General features: G+C 42.1%; 1 protein-coding gene across 1 annotated transcript in view; it reads left to right on the top strand.

Moving 5' to 3' along the window:
- RFTN1 (raftlin, lipid raft linker 1) overlaps positions 1 to 23688 on the top strand; it is an 89767-nt gene extending 66079 nt beyond the window's left edge. The window contains exons 7-10 of the mRNA XM_072329870.1: positions 6592 to 6707; positions 16646 to 16749; positions 18081 to 18162; positions 21277 to 23688. Coding sequence (XP_072185971.1) covers positions 6592 to 6707; positions 16646 to 16749; positions 18081 to 18162; positions 21277 to 21720 — 746 coding nt within the window. The 3' untranslated portion in view covers positions 21721 to 23688. The remainder of the gene's footprint in view (positions 1 to 6591; positions 6708 to 16645; positions 16750 to 18080; positions 18163 to 21276) is intronic.
- Positions 23689 to 25991: the final 2303 nt, after the last annotated feature.

Raw genomic sequence — 25991 nt, 5'->3', positions numbered from 1 at the left:
GGTAATATTAGCATATTTTCTCTAATTGACAATATTACATTTCTTTGTTCTGGGAACTGATTTTTCTCTTTGCCTTAAAGTATGAATTCATTACTTTGCTTATTAGACTTAAAAGCAGGGTTATTTTCTTCTTCTTCTCCCCCTTGTCCTTGGAATGCCCAATCAAGAAAAGATTTCCAGATTGTCAGCAGATATGAATTTGTTTCTTATCTTCTGCCAACAGTTTAATAATTTGTATGTAAAAGAATTTTAAAATTCACTGATAGCAACTGTTTCTTTTTGCTCATCATACCAGAAAATAACAAGCAGGGATGTAATAAAATTGCAAATTACGCTTTGTAAACTATGCAGAGGTACACCATGTATCTTGTCATTCCTAATACTCCTTGTAATCCCAGGTATAACTTGATTCTGTCTAATGATCTGAAGTGATCACAGGACTTCACCTATTCCCTCTTCCAGTGAGAAGTAGAGCAAGGTACAAGTTAATAACACCAAAAATGGAAAAGATTGAACAGATGGGATCAGCTTCTTTCTTATGACAGCAAGTCTTCAGTCAGCAGTACAAGAGTAGGTGCGGATGGGAAAGGTGCAAGACTAAAAGCTAAGGTTGTACTTCCATGCATTAACAGAGTAATTATAAGCTTGATCGTCTTCAGTCATTTTGAACTACAGTTCTTTAAACATTTGGTATTTATTTTTCTACTGACTGAATTTCTGGGCCTTCAAACTTGGATAAAGCCAGCTAACCATCCATAAAACTAAGACAAAACAAGCAAATGAAACAAAAGAGGAGTTGCTTCTAAGTGGAAATTAGTTGGGTTTTTGAAGGACCAAATGGATTATCTCTGTTTTATTTGCACTGCTGCTGACAGAAATGAACCAGTGATGCATTTGGCCAATTATATTCACCTTATCCACAAAGATGGTTGGTATTTTTATCATCCGCATGGAATTACTTTCTCTGTGTGTACTGAAGGTGGAAAGGTTCAGAGGGAGAGAGGAATATAAATGTGAAGCAAAGGCCGGCATTCAGATCACGTGACACAAATAGCCTCAGATATCTTGTTTTCCTTTTGAGAGCAACAGCAGCGTAAAGGTTAGTTTTCTAGATAAGGGGAATTTGTAGTTCAAAGACAACACAGTGAAAGTTGTTGCGCACTAGAAGAGCTGTCATGGTAAGGGGAGAAATCTTTTCCCATATACTTCTTGTAAATCAGAAGCAAGAACATCAAAATAGCTTTTTGTCAACAGAGCTACATCAAATATTTATACAACCGGTGAAAACAGCTTTTTGTGCACAGTGGGGTACCTTAATAAAAAATGCAGTGGTAATAGAACATTTTCAGAGGAGGGACAATGATTGTAACCTTTATGTTGGGAGGCTTCTTTTTTTTAAAAAAAAAAAAAAGAAAGAGTGAAGTTATGTTATTTTAAGAGTAAAGATTGCTCAATGATTGCTCAAACTGCAAAGTCAGAATGGCTTGTTTTACTGCTTTAACTATGGCTTTCCTGCAGATTAACTAATATTTGGAATCATTAAAGAACATTTAATAGGTTAAGCTAAGTTCCAGGAGATAAATCTTGTTAGAAAAGAAATTGACAAAAAAGAATTCAACCAGAGAAAAATACTGTGAGTGAGAAGCAGTGGAAAACGCAGCTCACCATCTAAGCTCTGTCTTTGTAGGTAGGTTAGTTAAGATTCAGCCAGATAAACAGAGGAATCTGCCTTTCAGGTGTTGTTACCAAGAAGTGCCATTATAATTGGTGGAGATTTAGACCTAGACCAATATTGTTTGTGTTGTGATTCACATTATCTTGATTCTGATGTATAAAAGGGGTAGGTGCACTGGAGTATGTGGTTTAGTACCAGCAGACCCGGGAAGGGCTGAGATACTTAGTGCCTCCTTTGTCTCAGTCTTCATTAACGTGTTCTCCCAGACATTGGAGTTCAGAGTCAAAATTCAAGATGTCAGAGGACCAGCAGCAGTGGATGAAGATCAGGACAGGGATTGCTTGAGTTTCTGAGACTGAATGGTCCGCATCTAAGGGTGCTGGAAGAGCTGGCTGATGTGGTAATGAGGTTGCTCTTAGTCGTGTTTGAAAGGTCATGGAGATCAGAGGAGTTCTCCAGCACCAGAGGAAGGCAAAGTTTGCACCCATCTTCTAAAAGACCAAAGGGACAATCCAGGAAACAACAGGGCGGTCAGCCTCACCTCAGCACCTGGAAGAGTGAATCCTCTTGAAACATGTTTCTGGACACATGGAGAAAAGGAAACCTGTTGTCAACAGTGAGCATGGATGTAACAAGTAAATCATACTTCATCAAATGTGCAGATCATCCTTCTGCGATCAAATGTTTGGATTTGTGGATGAAGGGAAAGCATTGGATGTTGTGCTGGTGGCTTCAGGAAGGAAGTTTGACACTGGCTCCCACAATATTCTTGCAGCCTATATGAAAGGATGACTGGACAGGTAATAATACTAGTTACATGGCTGCACTTAGAGGGTAGTAGTTAGTAGATCAGACTTCACCTGGAGTAACAAGAAGAATACCACAGACTTCTGTCCTGGGCCGTGTTGTGTTTTAGCACCTTTATTGGTGATGCAGAGGAGGTGAGGGAGAGTGCTTTTATCAAGTCTGCAGATTATATCATATTCAGGGTGCAGCTGATGTGCATCAGGGTTGGGTTGCTGTTTGGAGGGACTGGTACAGACTGGAATAACAGGCCAGCAGGAGCCTTTTGAAGTTCAGTGAAAACATACGTTCTGCCTCTGTGAAGGTGGCAATCCTTGCACACATGCAGGTTAGAGACTGCCTGTCTGGGTAGCAGCTCTGTTGAAAAAACTTTGGGCAGTATCGATGGGCAACAAGCTGACTGTGAACCAACAGTATGCCGTAGCCATAGAGAAGGAAAACAGCCTATCAGACTGTATTGATAAGAGTATTGCCAGTAATTGAAAGAAAGTGATTGTCCTCCCTTATTTGACGCTCATTTAAGGCTGCCTCTAGACAACGTACTGTGTCCAGTTTTGCACAGCTCCCCACAAGGAGCAAGGAACACACTTACAAACTGAGGCTGCTTTAGAAGAACGTTGCTGTCAGTGGCTGGAGCAGTTGTCCTGTGGGAGAGCTTGGACTGAAGGAGCTTATAAATAATATGGATACTGCCCCTTGGCTGAGCTGCTGGACAGGAGGATGAGAAAAAATGTGTGTAAACTGAAATGAGAGGTTGGATATAAGGGAAAATGTTTTTGACACAGAAACAGACAAGCTTTGTAAGAGGTTGCCTGTGAAAGTTGTGAAGTCTTCATGCTTGGAAGTTTTCAAGATAAGACTGGATAAAGTCCTGAACAATCTGCTCTGCTCTTGCACTGAAAATGCTTTGAGCAGGAGACTGAACTGCAGATCCAACTTATTTCATGATTCTATGAAACTGGGTCCTGTATGAAGTAATGCTATGTTTTTTTTTCCATCTGTTGTAAAATAGAGCCTTGGATAACAAATTCAGCTGTAGGCATCTCTATCATAAATCTGTGCCATCAGGTTTTGTGAATTCCACACGACTGTTGCCTAAGTTGCTGCAGACATTACAGCATCTGTGAGATGCAGGTGTTGCAGGTAGACCCAATGTGTCTGTCCAACTCTTTGCCCTTCCACGTCTGTATGAGAGTTCTCCTAAAATTCCTGCTAATCCTGACACTGTAGCATGGGTTATATGTTCCTTCTCCAAATTAAGATGCATTTAGCTCCCTTTCTGATATCCTCTGTCCCCCAGTTATTCTTAGCATACCGGATGCTTCACATGGGATGAAATTCATGATTCGACTATTCTTTACTATTCCAGTTATTTCTTTCTTTACTGCCCTTTTCAGCCTGTAGAAGGAAAAACGTGCTGCGAAGGTGTGAGAATTGGCAGACATAGTTATGGCAGGAAAGTTTAAGAGCTGATGGAGAGGTTTGTTTAAGGGAAGATCTTAATGAGTACCATCAAGCAGGTTCTCTTACGGAGTTTTTCACTATTATCACTGTGTTGAACAGACACCAGTATGCAGCAGCTGTCTTTCTCTCATAAGTTTCCCCTTCTGTTTTTCTCATTTTCTGTTAGGTTCTTTCCTGGCCAAAAAATTAACGGGTTTTAGGATGGACTGGATGTAGCCTTTGACAATAATCATTGTACATTCAACAAGGAAGTGCAGTTAAGTTTATCTGCTCCCTGTAGAGTCTCACAAGCTCATCTATTCGTTTCTAAAACATTACATATGTGCCATAATGTTCGCATATGTGTAAGCTCTGCACTGTGCAAGTGGAATGCACAGCAGAATGAAACATAAAGGATGATTTATGAGAGAGTGTAAACACACGCATGCTGATTGTGTTTTGATCACTTACTAATTTGCTGGCAAATGTGTGGGCAGAGCTCAAGCTGCAGTTGTGCCAACAGTGTGACATTGAAATTCATCAGCAGAATTCACGATACACCAGCCGTACTCTGATTATGTATAAAGCTTGCCTTAGAAATTTAAGATGCCTCTGTATGGTTGTGATGCGTGGGATTCTGTTTGCAGCCCTCTGTGCTGTTCTATGAAACCTGCATTAGAAATGTAAAGGGTTATTTATATGCTGTGTATCCTAAAGTAGATTTGGGTAAGGGGTTGGGTGTTGGAATGTGATGTATTATATGAAAGTTGAGTTGGTTCCCACTTTGAAATGTAGGACCTAACGAAATACCACTTCTGAATAAAATAATGAAATCTTGTACCTATCTGTATGAGACAAGCTTGTTCTCCCTACGTTTTCTACTTGTAACCAGCTACTCTAGTGATTTTTCCCTGTTATTTCATAACAGAAATGCATGTTCACCTCACTCAGGTGAGAACTCTATCTGGGAGACAGGAACGACTGCTTTGTAGTCCTGTTCTTCCTCCTTGGAGCAATGTACAATAATGGCTCACTGTAGTGATGAGTTGTCTCCTTCCTTCTTTGTCGAACTGGCAGGAAAGTAATCTGTGGAGACTGTCAGCATGAAGGTAGACAGAGTGTTTTCCTACTTATTTGAGTCTCCTAAAATAATCTCAAAGAAAGTTGCTACTAAGTGGTTTGCAACTCAACTGAACTGAAAAAAAAGAGTAGTATAATTTTATATTAGCAATGTGTTTTTGCATTTGCTTATTTATGACATGGTAGAAACTTCCACAGAAGAGAGTAGTGGACTGTGTGGGTAACAAGGGGCTTTGCAAATGCACTTGAAATACAAGCCTTGCTATATATATTTGTAGCCAGGAGCCTTCAACTGTAGTAGTTTAGTTTGCTGTGAGCCTTGCATTTCTGAGTAATAAACAGAGTTTAGATCTTATAAGGTGTGTCTGGGATTGTGCATACGAGAGGTAAGAAACCTGTCAATCCTCTTCACTGTGTCTTTGTGGAAATTGATTGTTTTCTTGTGGAGGCAGTGATGCCTTCCTGCTAGCATTTCCTGGCCTCACCACATCTATTATGGAGGTAGGAAGACCTCCTGATACAGCTAAGCAGTCTTGCCTGAAAAGTCAGTTCAGGGATCTATTGGTTTGGCATATGTGGTACAAGGAACAAAATTTCCCTAAAAATACAAAGAAACTGTTGTGTAAAATACTACTGCATTCAGGCAGGGGGAGGAGCAAGGTCTTCATAGTCAGTTGTACAGTGCCAGTGTATTCTTTAAATCTGAAGGGCAGGATGAGAAACATGCTTGTGACAATGCAAGAGTTCTTAATGTTCATCAAGAGTACAGAACTGTTCATGTAGTAGTATATTTTAAAAAGAGCTATTTCATCCTTTATGTTAGGTAGGAAAGGTAAGGCTTTTTGTTCTTTTTCGTCTTTCAATTAGTTGCACTCTTTTGTGTCATGGAGCTGACAAAACGGAGTGCTTGCCTCTGGGGGAGACTGCTGATAATAAAGTATACAGCTAAGTTCAAGGGGAAGGTGCTGCCGAAGTAACTTTTATGATAGTGTGTTTAGTCTGAAAAAAAGGTTGAACATGCTGGGAATATAAATGAGAACAGAGAGCCACTAAACCAGATGGTCAGAAAGCCTTCATAAGCTAATGAAATAGTTATGAATGTATCTTTTCTTTTACAACATTTAGATATGCCAGAACATCCTTAGCCCACATAGTTCATGGTGTCTGCAGTACCTGTTCAATAAATAGGGTTCTGACTTGCATAGACGAATACATAGGTGGGCATTTGTGGTACCTACAGAAACCCACCAAAAGTTGATGTAACATAATATGTGGTCGTCAGCCCATAAGGCATGTGTATAACTTCAAGTAGGTGAAAAGAACGGAATTTATTCTGCCACCTCAAAATGCAAAAGCTGTGTTTTTTAAGGACAAACTCTGGAACAGCGGTGGACAGTGAGGGTAGCTTTTAGAAGCTGCTTGATATGTTCGTCTCAGACAGTTGTTGCAGTTGGACTTTCAGAGGGAGATGTGTTTCCAAGCACCTGTTATTAACGTGCTTGAAAGAACTGGCTATTACTAAATTAAAATGCCTCACTACACATGGGGTGTTTTTCATAGAGCTTACGCGTAACGCTGTGTTTCCACAGATTCCTTGCATGGAACAATGGATGGAGTATTTCTCTTCGAAGATGTCACCGTGGAAGACAATAAAACCATACAGGGCTATGATGCTATTGTCGTAGAGCAGTGGACAGTACTGAAGGTATGTTTTTCTTCCTTGCTTTAAAAATAAGTAAATAAATCAAAACACCTCAAGACTGGAGGTATGCTCCTGTACTTTTACTTCAGCAGTGCATGCAAGTAATGGAGGTAAAGGGGTCAGTGTTAATGGTAATGCCACGTGAACCACACTGTGTGTTTGAACAGTGCTTTTTTGGTTTTGATGCATTCCTTACTTTAATGGGGGAAGAAGCTGGGAGGAAGAGCTGTGTGGCGTGGTACGCAAATAGGTATTAAAAAGCTGGGATTAAAATCTTTGCAATAAGAAGCAAAAAGAAAATAAAGGGAAAAAAAAAACCATTGCCTAACTTTCACAAGTTTATTATTATTATTATTTTGTAATTTGATTGCTCTAGTCTGCCAGAAATAGATGTTACATGTCTATTATAGGTTGGACGGGGCCCTGGGCAGCCTGGTCTCTTATTAAATATGGAGGTTGGCAGCCCTGCCTATGGCAGGGAGGTTGAAGCTTAATGATCCGTGAGGTCCCTTCCAACCCCAGCCATTCTGTGATCTATAAAGGCCTCATCTTTCAGCTTGGGATATATTGTAAATGGTGTGAAATCCTAGGAAAGACTTAAGGCAGGGCACAACATCTGCCAGAAGTATGGATTAAGGAAAAATGGGGCAAATGCCAGACTGAATGTGTTGAAGGAGACTAGGATTAGGACTTTGGTCATTAGTTGATGAGTTTGAAGTGTAGCAAGAAATGAGCATATAATAATGGCTAGAAACTTCTTGAAGAACAATGTAATGTGTTAACAGCAGCTTTTCTTGTGCTTATGTGCACCTAAAAAAGTGATACCTGTATTTAATATTATTCCAGTTATTACAGACTTTTTAAAAAAAGAGCAACATACGGGTATGATTTATTTTTAGGGTCAAGTTTTGGTATTGCAGAGTTTTAGGGTAATGACAGATGGTTTCATGAAAGCATTTAGGTTAGTGCTGAGTAAGAAGGCAAATGTCAAGAGGCATTAATGTTAACCAAATGTTAAAAACTGCTTGGAGAGAAATAGAGTGCGATACAGCAAGCATACACTGCTGTATACTGCTGTATAAGTCATGGTTTGGCGGCACCTTTTCTCATAAGGTTATGTTAACACTGAAAATGTCCAGAGAATAGTAATGGGCATGATCAGCAAAACAGACAGCTTCCATATTGGGAAGTCTTTACGTGGTGTGTACTTCAGCCTGGGAAAAAGAAAAGTTGCAGGTAACAGAATAGGTAGAGGTCTCCTAAATCATAGGAGACATTTGAATAGGGGTTGACTTTTTGCTTTCTTTGGCAGTATAAGATTTGAGAGGCTTCAAATGTGACTAGTCAAGGACCAGGTGCAAAATGGAAAAAAGAAGTAATTCAGGTCATATGTCACACAACAGGAAGGAAATTGGTAGAACATATTTCTGGAGAACGCTGTGGCTTCAAAAAGGCTTCAATGGGTTCAAATAGAAACTGGAAAAGATTCTGTGATTTTTCTCTATCTTTTCTATATCTATGCATCTATACAAGCATTTTATTCGGATTAGCTGTGTGTTTCTAAACTGAACCCCATCGTCCTCCCCACATACCATGTCTCACTTCACATCACACGTTACTTTCAGTAGAAACTAAACCTGATGATGTGCTGAGGAAATACGTAAAGTATCCTTCGTGGCTGCCCTGATATTACTGTGCCTGAGCTGTCCCATATAGCCACACTGGGGGTAGCTTTCTGAGATAAGTAGATTCTTGATCTGAGTCAGTTTGGCTCAGACAGTCAGCAAGAGGCTCTCTGAGACTCAGGGATATTGTAATGCAGTTATGCATAATGCCCTCTGCACCTCTTAGTTTGCTCTTGATGGACACAAGTTTGCCTCAGACTACGATGCAGACCACATCTGATAATGAGAACCAGTGATGGCAATAACTGTAGGACGCAGCAGAGGAGTGTCTTCTAGCATGGCCACTTGAAGTGTTAGAGCCCTGGAATGTAGTACATTGTTTGCCTGAATTCTAGCCGTGATGCCGTTCTCCCCCAAGCTGGAGGCACAGCTGGCCAACAGATTAAGGCACCAACAAGTGAAAGCCATCTGGTGTGTCAAGAGATGCCGTGATGCTGCATACCATGTCTGTGTGAGGGCTAACATGAAGAGTCTCTGGTTCTAAATGTAAGATTTGGTAGGTCTGTGTGCAGCTTCAGAAACTAGCTGATAGCGTGTACACAACTTGTTGGTGTGATCAGATGGTTCTCTACTGTAATCTGAAATATGGCTATTCCCCAGCAATTTTGTCCTGAGATCAATAGCCCCCATTTAGTGACACTATGAATGTGTTACCCACCAATGTGAAAATGAAGGAATAGAGAAAAAAGTATGCTGAAGTATGATGAGGCAAAGTAGAACTCTTGGAAAGCCCCTACCCGCATAGAGACTGCAGTGCTGACCACCTTTTTTGTTCCCTTGAGATTTAAGTAACTGCGTGGACGTTTCCTGCCCCATGCTTTCTGAGAGACAATAGGAATTGCTAAGTAAAGTCATTAAATGATGAAGAAATACTGGAAGCCAAGGGAATCTATAGGCATTTGCCCAGTGTCCTGACTAGAAAATGAAACTGTCCGTTGTTTAAACTTCCTTGGTATCCACCTTTATTTCCTGTGAACATGGAATGGCAAATGGGTAGAGATATAGAGGGAAAGAGAGTTCAGTATTGATAGGAGATGCCCTAATGCTTTTTTTATATTCTTGGTAGATCAAAATGTTACCACAGAGATAGTTTTGGAGCAGTGGAATGCCTCATTAATGCAGGATTTCATGTTTTTGCATACAGGTTTAGCTGTGGTCTAGATGAACCTTTTCCATTTGTCTTTTTTGTTTATACCAAGGCAACAGTGGAAGCACTGATGGACAGCATGACATAAATGTGTGTGATGGATCCCTACTTAAAGTTTGTATCAGATAGGATGTCTGGAAGAGCTATAGACTTGTTCAGATGTGGTCTGAACTGTGCAAATGTATTGTGCTGTATCCCAATTAGGAATAAGGAACAAACAAATGGAAAGAATCCCGGCCACAACAAAAGAAAGCTGTTCAACGCAGGAAGACATACAGCATGTACTGATGCCCTCAGGAATAAAATAAAATCTAGAGAACCTTTCTCACTAAATTGATAAAGTTTTGCTGTTTTAATTGTGAAAGCAAAAGAGAGGGGCTGGCGCACCTCTTAGAGGGGAATGTGCTGCCTTTTTAATTGCAAAGGCTAAAAGAGAAAACAGGCTGAACAATGTGATGCACTGGTTATGTGTGTAAAATGTCAGTCTGTAGAGGATGTAAAGCTTGCAGCTGTCACAGTATGTGGTCCCGCCAAGCAGCAGACAGGATGTAATAGCTCTGAGTGATTTAACTCTTTCTCCTCAAGCAAAGTAGAGCTGTCACATCCTCTGTGAATGACCAGAGGAGTTCTAATGATAAAATGCTGCTCTCATTCCTATCATTTTAACTCTAAAAACGTCAGGGCACATTATTTCCACAGCAGTCTCTGAGATCTGGCGCTAGAACTTATATGATGGGTTTAATTCTGCTTGCCTAGGCAAATGTGGGTAGACAGCTCTGATTAATCAAAGCCTGCGTGATTTCCCCCTCCCCACCTCTAATCTGTCACCTTCTCTTCACCATTAGCTAAGACAAAACAGCGAGTAGTGTCTTTCAAGTTGAGTGCTACAATGTTTGTTTTAGATTTCCACGTTTTTCTTCTTTGGAAGTCTTGTTCGTTCTGAAAATATTGTCCTTAATTTACAATATTTTCTCATTGAAAATCCTCAGCCGGTGATTCGCTTTCTTCTTTTTTTGCTATTACCGTGTCTTTGCTACATTAGCATGAATTAATATCTCAAATACATCCGTGTTGCCATTTCCCTGGCAAAACTGAATGGGGTCAGCGTCTGCTGTAGACACGATAAACCTTTTACAGTGTGACATATCAAAAGATTTAAAAATGATCTCTGTTAAGCCTGTGTTGCAAGTTGCCTTAATGTAAGCCTTTAGAAATGTTGGAAACGAAGATTTGATTTGACTGTAGATTTGATTTAGGTCATGTCAGTTAAGCTACGTTTTGTTGTCTTTAGCCATAGGAGAAAGGAGTGACTGGGTCAGCAAAAGAGCTGATGGCGATTGGTATGAAATGTAGTCCTAAGAGTGACTCAGTACCATCCAAAAGACAGATATGTGTGCCTGGACATAGTATTCCAGTATTTTGCCCCTTGATGCGAAGCTAAACAGAACCTTCAGGAGGCCGTTATCTTTAACAGGTTTTTGTAGTTGTTTCTTTTCTCTAAGATATAAAAGATAAATACATCTATATTTGTCTACTGAACTCAATAGATGCGCCCTATATAGGATTAAAACACACCAGCTAATCTTTCTTCGGTTTTGTTGATGAATTTAGCAGTACTTTGTTGTAGTGCTGGAAGTCCTGTAGTTTGGCAAAGCCAACGTATCTTCCCGGTGAATAAAGGGCACTTGAAGTAAGCAGGCAGAAAAGCACAGGATTCATAACTATCTCAATTTAAAAAACATTAAAAAAATCGCCTTCTGTCTGACATGGCTCGTTTAGGCTGGTGGCAGATCACAGGTAAGTTTTAGTTCTCTGATCACCCATAAAAACTTTCAGGGAAAAAAACACAACAAAACAGAATACCAGACCTGAACTTTCCACTCAAGAACAAACTGAAAAGAAGCATTTCAGACCTCTTTTACACCTTATAAAGAATCACAAAGGGCTGAAGTCTGGTTTCTTTTTCACAGCAGGTCACCTTTGGCCAGACAGTAGGACCTGGCTTATGTACCTCTTTGACCCTGAGCTGCTGCTGGATGATGCCCCAGCATTTTGAGTAGCATATAAGGCAGCTGCTGGGCTGCCGTCAATTGCATATGCTACCCTGCAAGTTAGTGAAAGGTGTTTTTGAGGTCTCCTCTCCTGTTGACTGGAACCTGTTGCCATAGAACATCTGTTTTTCAGATGTGCTTCTTGTAGATTTTTCATTTCAGGATGATAAAGTGATGCACAGAGCTTCTTTGGACCAGGGTGAGAGTAACTTAGAACTGGAAGACATTACACCAGGGAAGCTGTGTGCATAAGCTTCAGCTGTGTGAGCTAAGGAGGCCTGGGTTGTACTCGTTCTCAGACAGTGTTTAGCTATTACTGTTGTTGTTGTTCCTAGAACAGTTTGTGGATAGATGGTTAAATTGGCACTCACCTGAAGATACAGCATGCAAATGCTGCAGGAATTATGAGACTGAAAATGTCAGAGTTATTTAAGAAAATGTACTGATGGAAACTAGATCATGTTTATTTCTTCTGCTCTATGGCCAGTTATGTGGAACTGTGCTGTCATATGCATGTCCCCTATGCAGTATTAAGTTCAGGAGATTTTGTCAGACATTTCCATGCTTCCTATGAGGAGAACCCTCTCCATTCCAATGTAACGCGTTCACCTTGGGAAGCTTTTGCTACCTGTCCTCTGCTTCTATAAATGCAGAATGCCATTGCTATTCAAACGTGCTGCTGTCTTACGGGTGCAGGCAATACCAGAAGTACTCAAACATTTTGAAGAGTTTATACTTATGCCAGAAGGTTGGATATGCCTCACTGAAGCTACTGAGAGGAGTGGACTTAGTGGGCAGAGGAAGCTTCTTAGGTGTTTATTTTACTTTATGCTCAGTGTGGAGGCAGATGTGAATGCTACTCAGCAGCACATACGTGTATGGCAATTGCGAATGGATACGTTTGAATCTCAGGAAAAAATGTCTTGACAGGATGCCTCTCAGTTTAGTGCTGCAGATTTGTATGTTCTCAAAAATACTTTGCAGTCCATTAATTCACATATAATAAGAAATCCTACTAAGAAATATGAATTAAATTTATCTGATATAATGAGCAAAAGGCTGTCTTCTTGTTCTGTTTCTCTGTTTGCCCACAGTGCTCTGCTGTAAAGCTGGCAGGCTTCTCATGCATGTCTGCTGACAAGGCTCTGTAGTATATTACAGGCTGAGATTTAGGAGTTCATTGTTAAAGGAGCACGGTACAGTTTTTTTGCTGCAGCACTTGTGAAACTTCTCTTTTGCTTACAATAGATAGTTTTAGTGGATCGATAGCGTTACATTATTAGGAGAAAGTGTTTTATGAAATGAGCTTAAAGCAGGAATGGACAAATCATTCCCAAATTTAGAGCTTGGGCTTGGTCTCTTTTTCTTCTGTATTACCGCAGCCATCAAATATTTGAAGCATTCTTGTAGCAGGTCGTTTTCAGGCAGCCCATATATTTTATTTATCTCATTTTATTTTCTCTCTTTTTCACAAGGTGCCAGCGATGCTTTCACCTCCATCTTCTTTCTCCATCCAGTGAAAAAGCTGCAACTTTAGCAGTGGTGGAAGCTGGTAGTCTGCTGCACACTGCATCTTCCTGGGCTCTCTTCTGTGTTTGTGTAGGGAGCTGGCTAGGAGTGTGCTGTCTGTTCCCCTCCCCACAAACAATAGCTTGAGCCTACTTAAAAGCTGTTGTGTTTTTTTACTTTCCATCCTCTTTGCCATCTGTCCGTGGGCCTTAGCATGCGGTCTGTTAGGATTTGCTTGTAAAGGTTTTATTAAGATCTATTTAATGGGATTTGCAATCTTCCACTCTTTAATCCACATTGGAGAAAAATATTAAACAGTGACAATCCGTAGCTGCCCTGTAAATAAATCACGTTCACTTAACCCGGGAAAGAATGATTTCTGATGAACTTCTGTCTGTCTCACAAGAGCTTAGTAGCTGCTGTGTTTATTCTCTTGCTGTGGTTAAAATTGCCACAGTCAAGGGGGAAAAGAAAAGAAAAACAGTTAATGCAGTTGTTTGCGTGGTTTGCCCTAGATATTATCTCTGTCATTTTTTAATCATACTTTTTATTCCTTTCTAATGAGCAGAAGCTGCTGTGAAAGGAAGAAAAGGCTGAAAACAAACAATACAAGCGCAGAAAAAATGAATTCTTTTCATGTGATGTAAGCCAAGGGAAAAAACCTCACTCACTGTGCTCCGGCTTCTTGACACTCCAGGTGTGATCAGAGATGACTTACCATCCATTGGAGAGTGGGAAACAAGTTAATTAAAATTTTCCACCCTCTCGCTGAACGAAACATCTCCCGGTTTGAGATACATTATGTGAACACCTCTTGTTCAGCAGAGATCTGACACGTACCTTCCCTTCCTATTGGTTTTCAAATTCAGATCTGTTAGCTAGAAAGAGCATTGAAATTTCCTCTTAAGGAATCAAATTTCCATTCTTGCAAATAATGGTCAATCTTACAAGAACATTATTGTTTATAAAATATAAAACAAATATGAAATGCTGTTTTTTCGCTGTGTCCAGCCCCCAGTGTATTGTTTGTTTGGATGCATTTTTGCCTAGGAAAGCATTTTAGGTAGCACTCATTCTGTGTGCACTGTCCTAAAGGTCTGTGTGGCTGTGTGGTTTCTGCTTGTGGCCAGTTTCCAGTCCTGGGTTAGGACTGCAGATGATGATTCAGGAGAGGGAGTATAATTCATTTATGCTGTCTTAAAGCTGCTATTATCTATATTTGCAAATGAGGAGCTAGCAGTGCATGTGAATTCTGCCTGTTGGTTCAGGAGAGTGTCCTTTCTCTTGTCCATTGCCTTCCAACAGTCAGTTGTTGGCAGTGGGTTATTCCCCTGGGGAGAGGTGTGGTGCCTGGTGGTACTGAGGCCTCACTCTGAGCAGGTGGGGCTGGGAGAGGTGTGCATTAATGTACGTTGCCTTCCTGGTCTGAAGAAGGAGCTGAAGAAGAACTCCAGTCTGACTCCTCTGGGGTTTCTCCTTCTTCTGCATGGGAACTAGGAAGCACAGCTCATCTCTGCAGGCGGTGCTTAACTCTGACAGGTCAGATGGGTCCCAGCCTCCTTTTGCCCTGTGGGAGCAGGGCTGTGGCAGCGGGGACAGTGCAGCCTCACACTCCAGGTTCTGCAGCAGCCAGGCGAGCTCTGCATGGTACCAGTGTCCCTCCTCATTGCTGTCATCCTGTTGATTTTTGACATGTTTGTGCATGTGTCCTTATGCAAGGAGAAAGGTCTCCTCAGTGTTCTCTGACCTTAGGCAATGAATTCAAAATAGGAATCCTGTTTGTAGCATGGGAGGTTGCTTGGGACTCAAACAAGGTCTGCTGCACCGGTGTTTCCTGATCCGCTGGTCTAATGCTCTCCAGATGAGTGAGCTCCCTCTGGTTTGTCATCCATGCATGCTTTGAGAGAGGGAATGTTTTGGTCAGATCTTACCATGTGTCCCTCCAGGTGTCTGGAGGAGGGCTGGCAGCAGTGATGCTCTGACCTCATTCCTGGTGCTCATGTTTTCATCATTTGTGGAAAGCTTTGTTGACCAGCCTGATAAAGCTCAGTGTGTGATCGATCTCTTTCCTTGAGACATTAGCTGTTAAAGGCATCTGGACGTGTTATCCTTTCTGCATTACTCTTGCAAACACTGTTTTGAAAGCTCGGAAGCAGGAGGACATTCCCATCTTACAGCAGGGAGAGTAGGAAGGGTAAGGAGGAGAATGAGAGTCTATGGAGGCACCAAACTGCCCACAGTCCCAGCTGGGTGATCAGTCCTGATGGCTTCAGGGGAAATCAGTAATTAGCAGTTCAGTGTATCTCAGATACATGCTGGTGCTGCAAAGCAGATGTATGTGTAAAAGGCCCTGAAAGCCTCTGTATAGAAATCAGAGCAGCACGAGCTGAGTGTTCTCTTACAGTCGCTTTGTAGTGTAGAATTTTCACATATTCTTTTTTTAAGCAGGAGTGGTAGAGCTTCTTGGGCTGTTTGCGGTCAAGATGAGATTTTAATAGGTGGAGTCAGGCAGTCATTCAGTTATGAAGATATCGAGTGACCTATATTACAGTCATTAGAAGAAAGGAATAGTTGAAGTTGGAAATCACTAAGATAATATGAAGTACTACAAGAGGATTTGGATTAGTTCTGACCAGATGACTATTACTACAGAATAAATGGGTTTTTTGGAGCAGCCCTGAGGAAAATAGAGAAAATTGTTATGCTGAGAATTGGCAATTAAAACTGCTTGCGTGCACATTAAACCGGTCTAAGAGCTTGAGCTTTCTGGCAGATTTGATTGTTATTTCGGTGGGATACAGCTATATTTGTAGAGGCTAGTAGCATCATTTCTCTGTTTCATATTTATTAAGATCAAAAACAAGTAAATATGCTCTACCATCTATTCTTAAGTTAGTGGAAGTCTTGGCAATTAGATACTGGAGCAGTCTTCACCAGTGTGAATTACAGGCTTCGCCATCTATTAGAAAGAGCGTTAGCAAGGCTGTCTTGTGTATATCTGAAAGGTGGTGTTTTTGGTCTTGCCCACAGATTTCCTGATTCAAAATAAGCAAGAAGGCAGCGTGTATCTATGGGTAACGCTGTGATTCTATAATACAAGGAACAGTCTTGCTTAGGTTTTGTTTCTGTTGTTGGCCATTTTGCTCTTGATCCATCACTGTAGAGTTGCCCAATTGATTTGGTGCAGCCTAGATAAGTGCAGAATTTGGGCAAAGCACTGTTGTCATGTTGTCAGTGTTTTTGTTTGGGAGGGATACTTGATAAAATACAATGAGTTTGTTCTGTTTAGGTCTGGAATCATGTGAAGCATGGATAGTTCAGGCAGTATAAAGAATCAACAACTACAACATCACATCTGTTTATCATCCTAAGCAAACTCATTTAGCAGGTTAGGATGAACTGTGGTCATTCCCGTGCCTCATGTTTTCCTTGGCCAGCTGGACATACAGCTTCACCACAAAAACCCTCTCCTCCTTCCAGAAAAGCTATAAGTCAAAATGAATGTCACGCTGCAAGAGCTGATATTAACTGCTGATTTTTCTCTCCTAGGGGGTGGAAGTGCAGACAGACTATGTTCCACTGCTGAATTCCCTTGCCATGTATGGCTGGCAGCTGACGTGCGTCCTTCCTACTCCGATTGCGAAGACAAACAGGTAGGGAGAGTGAGCACTGCTTTTCAGCCACTGTCTGTGCACCACAAGCAATTCTCTGCACAGTTAGCATAGATTTTCTTGCCCACGTTCAGTGCCTTTGCAAACTCTCCTGCAGCTGTTCTCTGGGTTTTCTGAGTACCACAAGCCATGTTAGGCAGGAAGTATGTGTGTGGTGGGCAAAAGAATGCAAAATGGCTCTGTGGTTTCTGCATATATTTTCTGATTATCATCTCTGTGTTAAAAATAAATAAATCAATCCCTGCCCTGGTTCTCTCACTTAGTAGCTCCACTTGGAGCAAAAGCAAAACCCATGATAATGTTTGGAGTGAGATGTTGCCTATTTGAAGCAAATTAATTTCATTCTTAATTACTGTCTCTCTAATGCTGATGGTACACACAGTCTAGCTGAGCAGAACCATGTCCAATTATTGTGTCATTACTCTGGTAGCCTTGTTTGCATATGTAGTCATTGTGTGAGGTCTGCATTGCTATTATTAATATTCAGAGATTTTAGACGTAAATGCGTGTCACTTAAAAATACTCTTTCTAATGGTGGTGAATAAACAGTCCCCCTGCTTGCTTATCATGAAGATGGACCATTCTGGATTTAATCTGATCAGGAATAGATTTATATATAAACCAGTGTAATTAGTCATGATATATTTTTTTTTAGCTGAAGAAAGGAAAAATTAGCCCAGCTCCTTTACAGAGCTGGATGAAGACTGTTCCTACACATAAAAGCCTAAAAAGTAAAGGCCATCTGTGCTAGTATATTAAAGTCTTTCATGTACATTTAAATATAGGAACAAATGGAAAATCATGATTATGATATGTAAGCCTTGTCCTTTAAGGGTGTGTATAGAGATATTGTTTTCTCTTCTGGTTTTCTGTATTCCTTTTATAACTCCGGTAACACAGGCAAGGTTGGCAGTGCGGAATGGCACCCGATCCAACTGCTGCTGGCATTTGCTTTTGCTTCCTGCCTCGCTGCATACCTGTGGGGCACACACAGCCCCATCAGGGCCACGCACATGCACCACAGGTTTCTTGCTTTTTCTTCAAAACAACTTCTTTTGTTTGCACTCTAATTCCAAAACGTTCAGCTAAAGCATGTCACAGTAACAGTCTCTATCAGGGTAATCGGTTGATCGTTTTTTTCCCCCCAAATGCCAGGCTGCTTAGAGACACTGGGGACAAGCCGTGTTTAGGTCATTCTTCATTTTGTTCTTCTTTGACCTGCAGAAATAAATGACTGAGATGGATTTTTGCTTTGAGTGATGCTGCATGTGAATTTAATTCATTCTCAGGAGTGTGCATTTGTTTCTTTTCAGGGAAGGGAATTTATCTACAAAGCAAATTGTATTTCTTCAGAGACCTTCTTTGCCCCAGAAAGCAAAGAAAAAAGAATCTAAGGTAAATAAACCCATGTTCCTGGTTTCTTTGGGTTTTTCTTTTTTTTGTTGGTTGAATTTTAATATTGTAATTGATTTCCCAAAGAAGTAGAAGTGGCTTATTGAACGTCTCTGTCAGAAAGCGGCCTGGTAAACTGAAGCAAGACACAAGGAACTGAACTGTACGAATGAAAGAAGATGCTCAGACGATGTGAAAGCTCTTGTGTTTTGTTCTCTGCTGGACTCATGGCAGCAGAAGAGGTGTAGAATTCTCTTTACAGCTCTGCCATAAACCTGCACATGTGACCTAAAAATCTCTGCCCACATTCACTGTGTGCAAAGCGGAACCAGTACTGTTGTGTCTTACCTCATTTTTATCTGGTGCTAGAATGCTAACAAATTCTGCTAGAATTTAAGCATAAAGCCCCCTGAATCCAGCTAAATTATCTGAGAATGCAGCTGACAGCTAATAATATACATATGTGGATAAACATACATATTCCCATTTCCCTTTTTAAAAGCATAACAGTGGAAACCCCCACCCAGCTGCGTCATGCTGTACTGCTGAAGGGGAAATACTGGCATTGGGCAAGTGCTGACCTTCCTCTTGTGTAGGAATATGCCTTGCCCTTTCTGTGTAGAAGGGAAGGATCAGCAAGCCGGGTGAAGTACAGAAAAGCTCCCTGAGACCACGTGATGAGAAGGTTACTCACACGGCTTCATTTTGATTCTGTTTTATTCTCTGCGATTGCTGAGTGCTGGCTGGCCAGATGTCATCAGCAGGATTGCTGTGCTCACAGCTGAGCTACAGTAGGATATGGGAAATGCTAAGTAGAGCTGAGCCCTGAGAGCATTGTAGCTGGTGTTTAGGTAATTGCAGATAGTTTTCATCTAGAAAGCCCTCACTGGATCGGAGCCATTTTAAATACAGCAGAGAGAACAGGAAGGAGTTTGAGCTGACCAAAACAGGAGAAAGCTGCTGGGAGCATGTCTGTTGTGTAGGATTTATCTTTTATTAGTGAAGCCAAAGCCCAGTTGTTCTGTGATGCTGCTACAAAGCCCGTCTTTCTTGTTCCTCTGCTTTGTTTTCAAGTGATGAAAGTGATGTTGGGGTGAGGGGTCCATTTTCAGTCATTCTTTTGGTGGGTGGCTGTAAGCAACTGTATGTCTTCAAACAGAGGAGCAGTATGATGCTGATTTCTTGTGCTGTAATAACAAATGCATACCATCCAGATGACTCGATGATTTGTTTACATTTTTTTTATTGTTTGGGGATATAAAAACTTATTTAACAGTGTCGGGTTGACAAAACAAAGGGTTCACTTGTTGGCAGCGTTAAATATACAGACGTACTTAGGGGCAAAAATGACTAACGCGTTTTCAGTCTGAAGGTCAAGAAAAATGGGGTGCATTGGTTATGAACGTATAGATGTCTGTAAGACTTGCTCAGCCTCTCTGAACAGCTGTTATGAGACACTTCAAAGATGCCAAACCTAGTGTTTGGTGAAGCTGCTGAACGTTCTGCCATCTAACATCACAGGCTCTCCTGGGGGTTTTAACTTAGGATATGGCACGGCTGCAGTGTTTGTAGATGGCCGCTGCTTGGAGGGAAATCTGCTGATAAGGTAGAAGGACACTGCAGTGCTGGAAGCTGATCCATCCCGTCTGTGCACACCAAACGACTGCTGGTCGGTTTAATTTGAACAGAAAAGGAAATGGGCAAGGAGTGGTAAAACTTCTTTTTTAGCAAGACAGAGTGCAAAATTGAGTCAGGGCTGATCATGTTCATTCACTTCATACAGAAGTGGTGCTTATGTCAGCAGAAACTGGCTGTATACTTCTTTGTGAAATATAATGTATATACCCAAGTAGACATATGTGCCTGTGCAGATATGCAGAGAGTTTCCTGTAGATTCAGGATAAACCGTATTGTGTTCAGGGCCCTGATCTGTCAGAGAGAGCGCTGGGTTAGAAAGGAGCTGTGAGCCTGCAGCCCTGCTGCAAATCAAAGAGAAAATCAGGTGCCTGTGAATTGTGAACAGTTGAGCCTCTAGAACTGAGGTGTTACCTTTCACTTAAACATCATTACAGGTTAGAGCAGGGAAAGAAAGCCTCCCCTGCATAAAACCAAGGATCTCGTGAAAACCCGTTTTTCTTTTTTTTTGTTGTTATTTATTTATATATTTTTAAACTTTATGTTCTGCATAGGAGAAACAAAGAGCATTGCTCCAGCTTCATAATCAAATAAACTTAATACGTTTTGAGTCACTTTTTTGCTGAAGGAATAAATAGTTTAATCAAACATTTATGGATGTGACTCTGTGCCTTGACCAGCTTTGTCACAGCCCATGGTCACAGTGGGGAAAAAATGGCTTCTGCATTCCTGCCACACGGGAAGTAGTGAGCGCTGCCTCCAAGCGCATCCCTGAGTCTGCGCCATCCTGGATGCCTCTGTGGTACATCCACACACAATCAGGGAGCTGCTGTGGGTTGACTCAGCACCGGTGTGGGACCGGGTCAGGCTTTCCTTGGGAAGCTGAGTTTATTTTTTGATGAATGAAGACATGTGTTAATGGTATAGTTGTCAGACCCCGTGTATGTTAGACCTGTCCAGTCAGTATTTCAAGGTGCTGCCACTTCTTTCTGGCTTTCTTTTTAAATAGTGGTTAAAGCAGTTCTTCTGAAATGGCAGCTGTGGCGAGTCTTGTGGTGAGAGCTGTATTGAGGCAGCTTCATGTGCTCTCATCACAAAGCCTTCATACTGTTCTGCAACATAGGGTTTGGGGTACGGTGTTGATTCTCTCTGGTCCTGCTTTCCACACAGTGCATGCTGTCTGCCAGGCTGCTGTGCGCCTCAGCGGGGAAATGTCTTCTTGAAGGGAACCCAGCAAGCACGTTACACAGCAGAAGCAGAGCGTATAGCTGTCTCCTGTCTGTGTGTCATAGACACACCTGTGCAGGCTCCAGTGATCTTGAAGCAATCTGATTTAATCATGCAGTTTCTTCATCTTGTGCCTTTTTGACGAAAACTAGCTTTGAATTAAAACCAAGTAATAAAACATTTCTACTCAGGAAAGCAAATGTTAGTTTGAGACTGTTATAAGTGGCCTTTAATGTCTGGGTCTTTTATTTGTAGTTTCACTGGAGGTTCTCCAAAGAAGACATGCACAACAAACCAACAAAGAAATCAAGGAAGACTAAACTAAGTTCTGTGGAGAAGCAGACGGCAGAGAAGCAGGAATTTGAAGTCACGGAGAACACGAGAAACTTAGCAGCACAGCTCTCGGCTGCATCAGGGCCTGGCCCTGAGCAGCAGCTGGACGGCATCATAGACCTGGGGAATGAAACGGCTGGGGCTGACAGCAGAGGCACCCTCCATGACGGGCTGTTGCAGGGCACATGTCACACCAGTGCTGACGCTGGTGACACCGGTGGCAGCGGTGCTCAGGCCTGTCCAAACCAGAGTGCACCCAACTGCTGTGAGGAGCAGGAGGCAGCGGGGCAGGACTGCACACCCGGGCCTGATGGCTGCCAGGGGATTGATGGTGCAGCAGTGGACGTGGAGCCTTCTTGTGAGTAAGGCCGACGGCTCTGGGGTTCTGTGAGTCATTGGTGTTAGCCAAGAGAAAAGAACAGATCTCGCTCATCATCTTCACTAACTCCATTGCTCAGTTCAGTGTTTCTTTGGCATTGCACTTACTTTGCTCCTTAGCATGCCGGTATCTTGATGTTTTAGGTAACTACAGGGCCTGAGCTTTCTAATGGCAAAATCCTGTCCACTTTGCAGAGTAGGAAAGGCCATCTTCTAGAGATACAGTTGAATCTAAGAACAGGGACAGAAAACATGCTTGGGCTTTTCTGTGACTGAGATAGCAAAATAGGTTTGTATCTAGTGCAGGGCAAGCGTTCCACTTGGTCAGAATTTATTGTCATGTTTTCTTGTCCACATACCTTTGCTGGAGAAGCTCTCGTGCCATATGCTAGTTTGTCATTAAGCTTGTAGTGTCATGAGAATGTTTTTTGAGCTTAAACAGGCTGAAATCGGAAAGCTTAGGTAAGGCGGCCATATCTATATTTGTCTCCAACAGCAGAGTTGCCAGTGACATTTCCTCCTGAATTTTACCAGCTCTTGCAGATCTTCAAGCAATAAGCAAATCACAAACCTATTTTAGGCGCAATGAGTAAACAAAACTCATGATCAATTTGTGTGAGGCAGACGATCTCCATATAAAATGACATTTCCTGTTCTGTTAAGCTTATGTTCTCTTTGCCAGTCGATGGTTCATTGGGGTTTCAGAAGATAGGAAAACAGAGGACAAGTTAAGGCAGGTAAGACGTGCTTCTTTTAGTTGCTCTCTTCGCTGAAGTTGGAATTCGATGTCACCATCTGACCCTCTCATGTCATTTTGCACCACTTCCTCACTGTTGTAAAATATGCTGTGGGAAAGAATGGAAGTGATGCAAATAGCAGGGCAGTGGCCTTTGCATGTCACTAGATGACATTACAGAGTACAAATACCTTAATGGAGACCTTTTAAATACGAGTAGTGGTTTTGGGGCTGATACCAAGCAGAATTCTATTATGCTACCAGCATTTTTTGTTTGGGGGAGCTACATTGAAATACTTACAAGTGAATGTACAAGTGTAATATAGTTTCTGAACCAACGTTCTCCAAGAACTTCAGTGTTGCAAAAGGTAGGAAGCAGTCATTTCTCTCTTCTTTACCACCTTGATCCCTGTTTAGAAGTGGTCAAGCAGTCTGACAGGAAGGTGAGAGATGTTCTGAACATCCCTGGGATTTTTGTTCTCTTCCCTTTTTTTTAAGCAAGAGCTCGGTAAGCCATTTGTTGGCTTTTTCCCTCAGCAAGTTTGTGCCCGATAACTGCCCTGCCTTTAAACCACAATGCTGTACAATGAAAGAACTGTGTCCTGCATCAGATGCACACCTGGCATGGTTAAAAGCATATTCTGTGCCTGAAAGTCGTACGGCTTGGAGAGCACTGCAGAGAAGGGAAAAAGCATCCCGTTTGGAGAATTCATTTAGTAGGGACAATGGCACTCAAGCTGAAACGGTTCCATTTCATACACACAAGGCACGGGAGGATTTTTTTTCGCTGACTGAAGAGTATTCATTTACAATTCGGTGGTTGACCCACAGGGCTGTAAGTAACCAGTGGTATTTTCCAATTATTTCACTCTGTTTCTCCATATTAGGCTGAAGTTCCAGTAACCTCAAAAATGTGTTATTTCAGTTGTTCCACATACGGGCAAGGTTTCTGCTTTGGACAGTTCTAAGTAGCTGTTTGCAACTTTTATTAGCATATTTCTACTGATTGTTTCTGTCTTAAGGACTAGCTTTATATTAATCTTGTTTAAAAAATGTACTGTATTTAATGAACATTTTACTAGTAAAAATGTTGCAATAGAATGAACTTGCCAAATACTTTTGAATAGAAAGCATTGGACGGATTGCAGTTTGACCTTGTTTGCATCCCAACTGCTTACAAAACGAAAGAGAAATAAAGTTCACGAGGAGGTTTCCTATTTGTGGTGATTGCGCAGCTGCTGATCATTTGTCCCCAAAAGGAGGAACTCAGGGTCTCTGCACGGTAAAGAAGTGAAGCTGCTGATGTCTGCCTTAGCACGTGTTGCTGAGTGCTGCGGAGCGAGCTGCTTGGTTGTCTGTCAGCAGTCTGGTGGAGCATGAGGAAGCTCACTGCTCTAAGTGAAAGCCTGGTACAGAAATTCATTCCTGTAGCTGCTGGAGCTGCTTAAGGTTGGGAAGACTTGACAAGGAATACATGTTTTTTCAGTTTAAAAAGGGCAAACGGTTCAAATGGTCATGTAATTATTTCCAGCCTGGGACTATTTACTTGTTCTCAGTCAGTTCAGCAGTCTGGAGCTGTGTGTGTGCCATCCCCACACCCCTGTCTTGAGAAGTGTGAGCTTCCATCACTGCGCAGACATGATACAGATGTGAGCAGTGCTGGCAAAGACAGCCTGTGGCCACAGCAGGAAGGCTCTGCAGCTGCTGTGTGTGTTTTCTACCTCAGCCTTACTGGCCATTTTAGGCTTGAAAAAGCGAGACCACGGTGGCCGAGGAAATGAAAGTACTCGGTCCTCACTGTATTTGAAGCCTGAATAGAGGAGAGGGATGGCCAGGTCTGATGGTGTCCACCAGGCACAAGAGCTGCCTCGGAAGGAAGAGCACGTGCGTTACTGACAGGAGCTACGCAGGCAGCTGCTGGGAGCGAGTGGTCATCTGAGGGAGGCAATCATTAGATGGTATGAGTTCAAAGGAAGGAGCCAGCTCAGCCAACTGGGGAATACAAAGGCTGAACGTGGATGAAGAAGAGGACTAGCTGAATGATGGAAAAGGGGTTTCATATAGAAACCGTCAGCAGGAGGTGGTGATAGGGAGGTTGAACAAAGGTGGGATGAAAGTCCAAAACGTTCAGGCATCGTCATAGTTTATGTGAACTTGTGAGAGAGGCTAAATGCACAAAGGATGTGCCTGGCGCTTCATCTTGCAGAGCTTCTTTAATTTGGGCTGTGCACTGCAAAACAGAACCACTGAAATAATAGCTCAGAGTCACCTTAACATATGTGTGGCAGTGAAGCTGTGTAGAAAATAACGCTGTCGTGCATTCTTTTTTCCTAGTTTGGCTCCTGTATTGGCCTCACTTTCTGCAGTAAGCGGTTGGTACCGTGCTTTCCCTTTGTAGTTCCTGTGACTCAGTACATTTGCCTCAGGGAGCCAATTATAGGGCAGAAATAAAGCACTATCACATTTTCATGCAGGATTTTCATCATCCCGTAACTGAAAAGCATAAAAAGAGCCACGTGCTAATTTCTTGCTGAAAAACACTCCACAAAGATACGGGGAGTGATGGCCGCCACTACAGTGCGCCTGCAGGTCTGGAGCCATGTCCCACACTGGCAGCAGGGATGTGCTTCTGGAGTTACAGGCTGTCGAGGCACAGGGCTCAGCAGAACTGGGCCTGCAGAGCTGTGGTGGTGGCTGCCGCTCACCGCTCCCTCACCAAGCACCGGAGGGCTGCAGGAAGGCTTTTCCCTCAAAGCGCGTTCTTTCATTTGCTCTAAAAGCACTCTATGAACTAAAGCGCTGCCATAACCCAGTCGTCGCTGTTTTCCATTGAGTTAATGCAGATCCAATAGGAACACTTCATACTCATTGTACCTGATGAGCAAACAGTAAACCAATAAAACGCCACAGGAGGAAAAACATTCAGTCTAGTGAGGCTGTAGCACAGGTAACTCACAGGCCAGTGTTTCTCAGAAAAGAAATAGCTAATGGTCGACTTTCTCCTCTTCCTTTAGCTGCTAGCAAGCATATACGGTGAATAAATATTTCCTACAATTAAATACTGTGCTTTGACAGCATGAAGAGAATGTTTCTCCAGCTCAGCAGCTTCTGAGCAGCAGGGGTTGGTTTCTGTTTCCTTCAACAGCATCGCAGTCAGTTAATTATTTGTACAGCCTATGTTTATATGGGTTAATTTACTTTCCTGCTTTTTTCGCCTTCAGTTACAGTGGAGTGAGATCCAAGGAGAGACTTGAAGGTGAAACTGAAGTTTCACTTGAAGGCCATTAAATTCTAGAAAGATGCTTCCAAAGTACTATTGTGTACCAGCAAGAAAAGGCTGTGCAGGCAGGGGAAGTTCCTATTTGCAGCCACTCTGCATTATGGAATTCAGGTGCTCTGTGCCTTGTGGCAGCATCACCGCTCAAGGTAAGAAAGAACTCATTAACAGCAACGGAGGTGATTGGTGTGGGGTGAGTTACTTGCTTTTCCTTTGTCCATCTTTTGCTGCTGTGGTGAGTTGGTG

Source organism: Excalfactoria chinensis, chromosome 2 (genome assembly GCF_039878825.1).
Source record: "Excalfactoria chinensis isolate bCotChi1 chromosome 2, bCotChi1.hap2, whole genome shotgun sequence".
Taxonomy (NCBI): Eukaryota; Metazoa; Chordata; class Aves; order Galliformes; family Phasianidae; genus Excalfactoria; species Excalfactoria chinensis.
The sequence above is the reverse complement of the archived record's forward strand: the minus strand, read 5'-3'. Positions and strand labels throughout refer to the sequence as shown.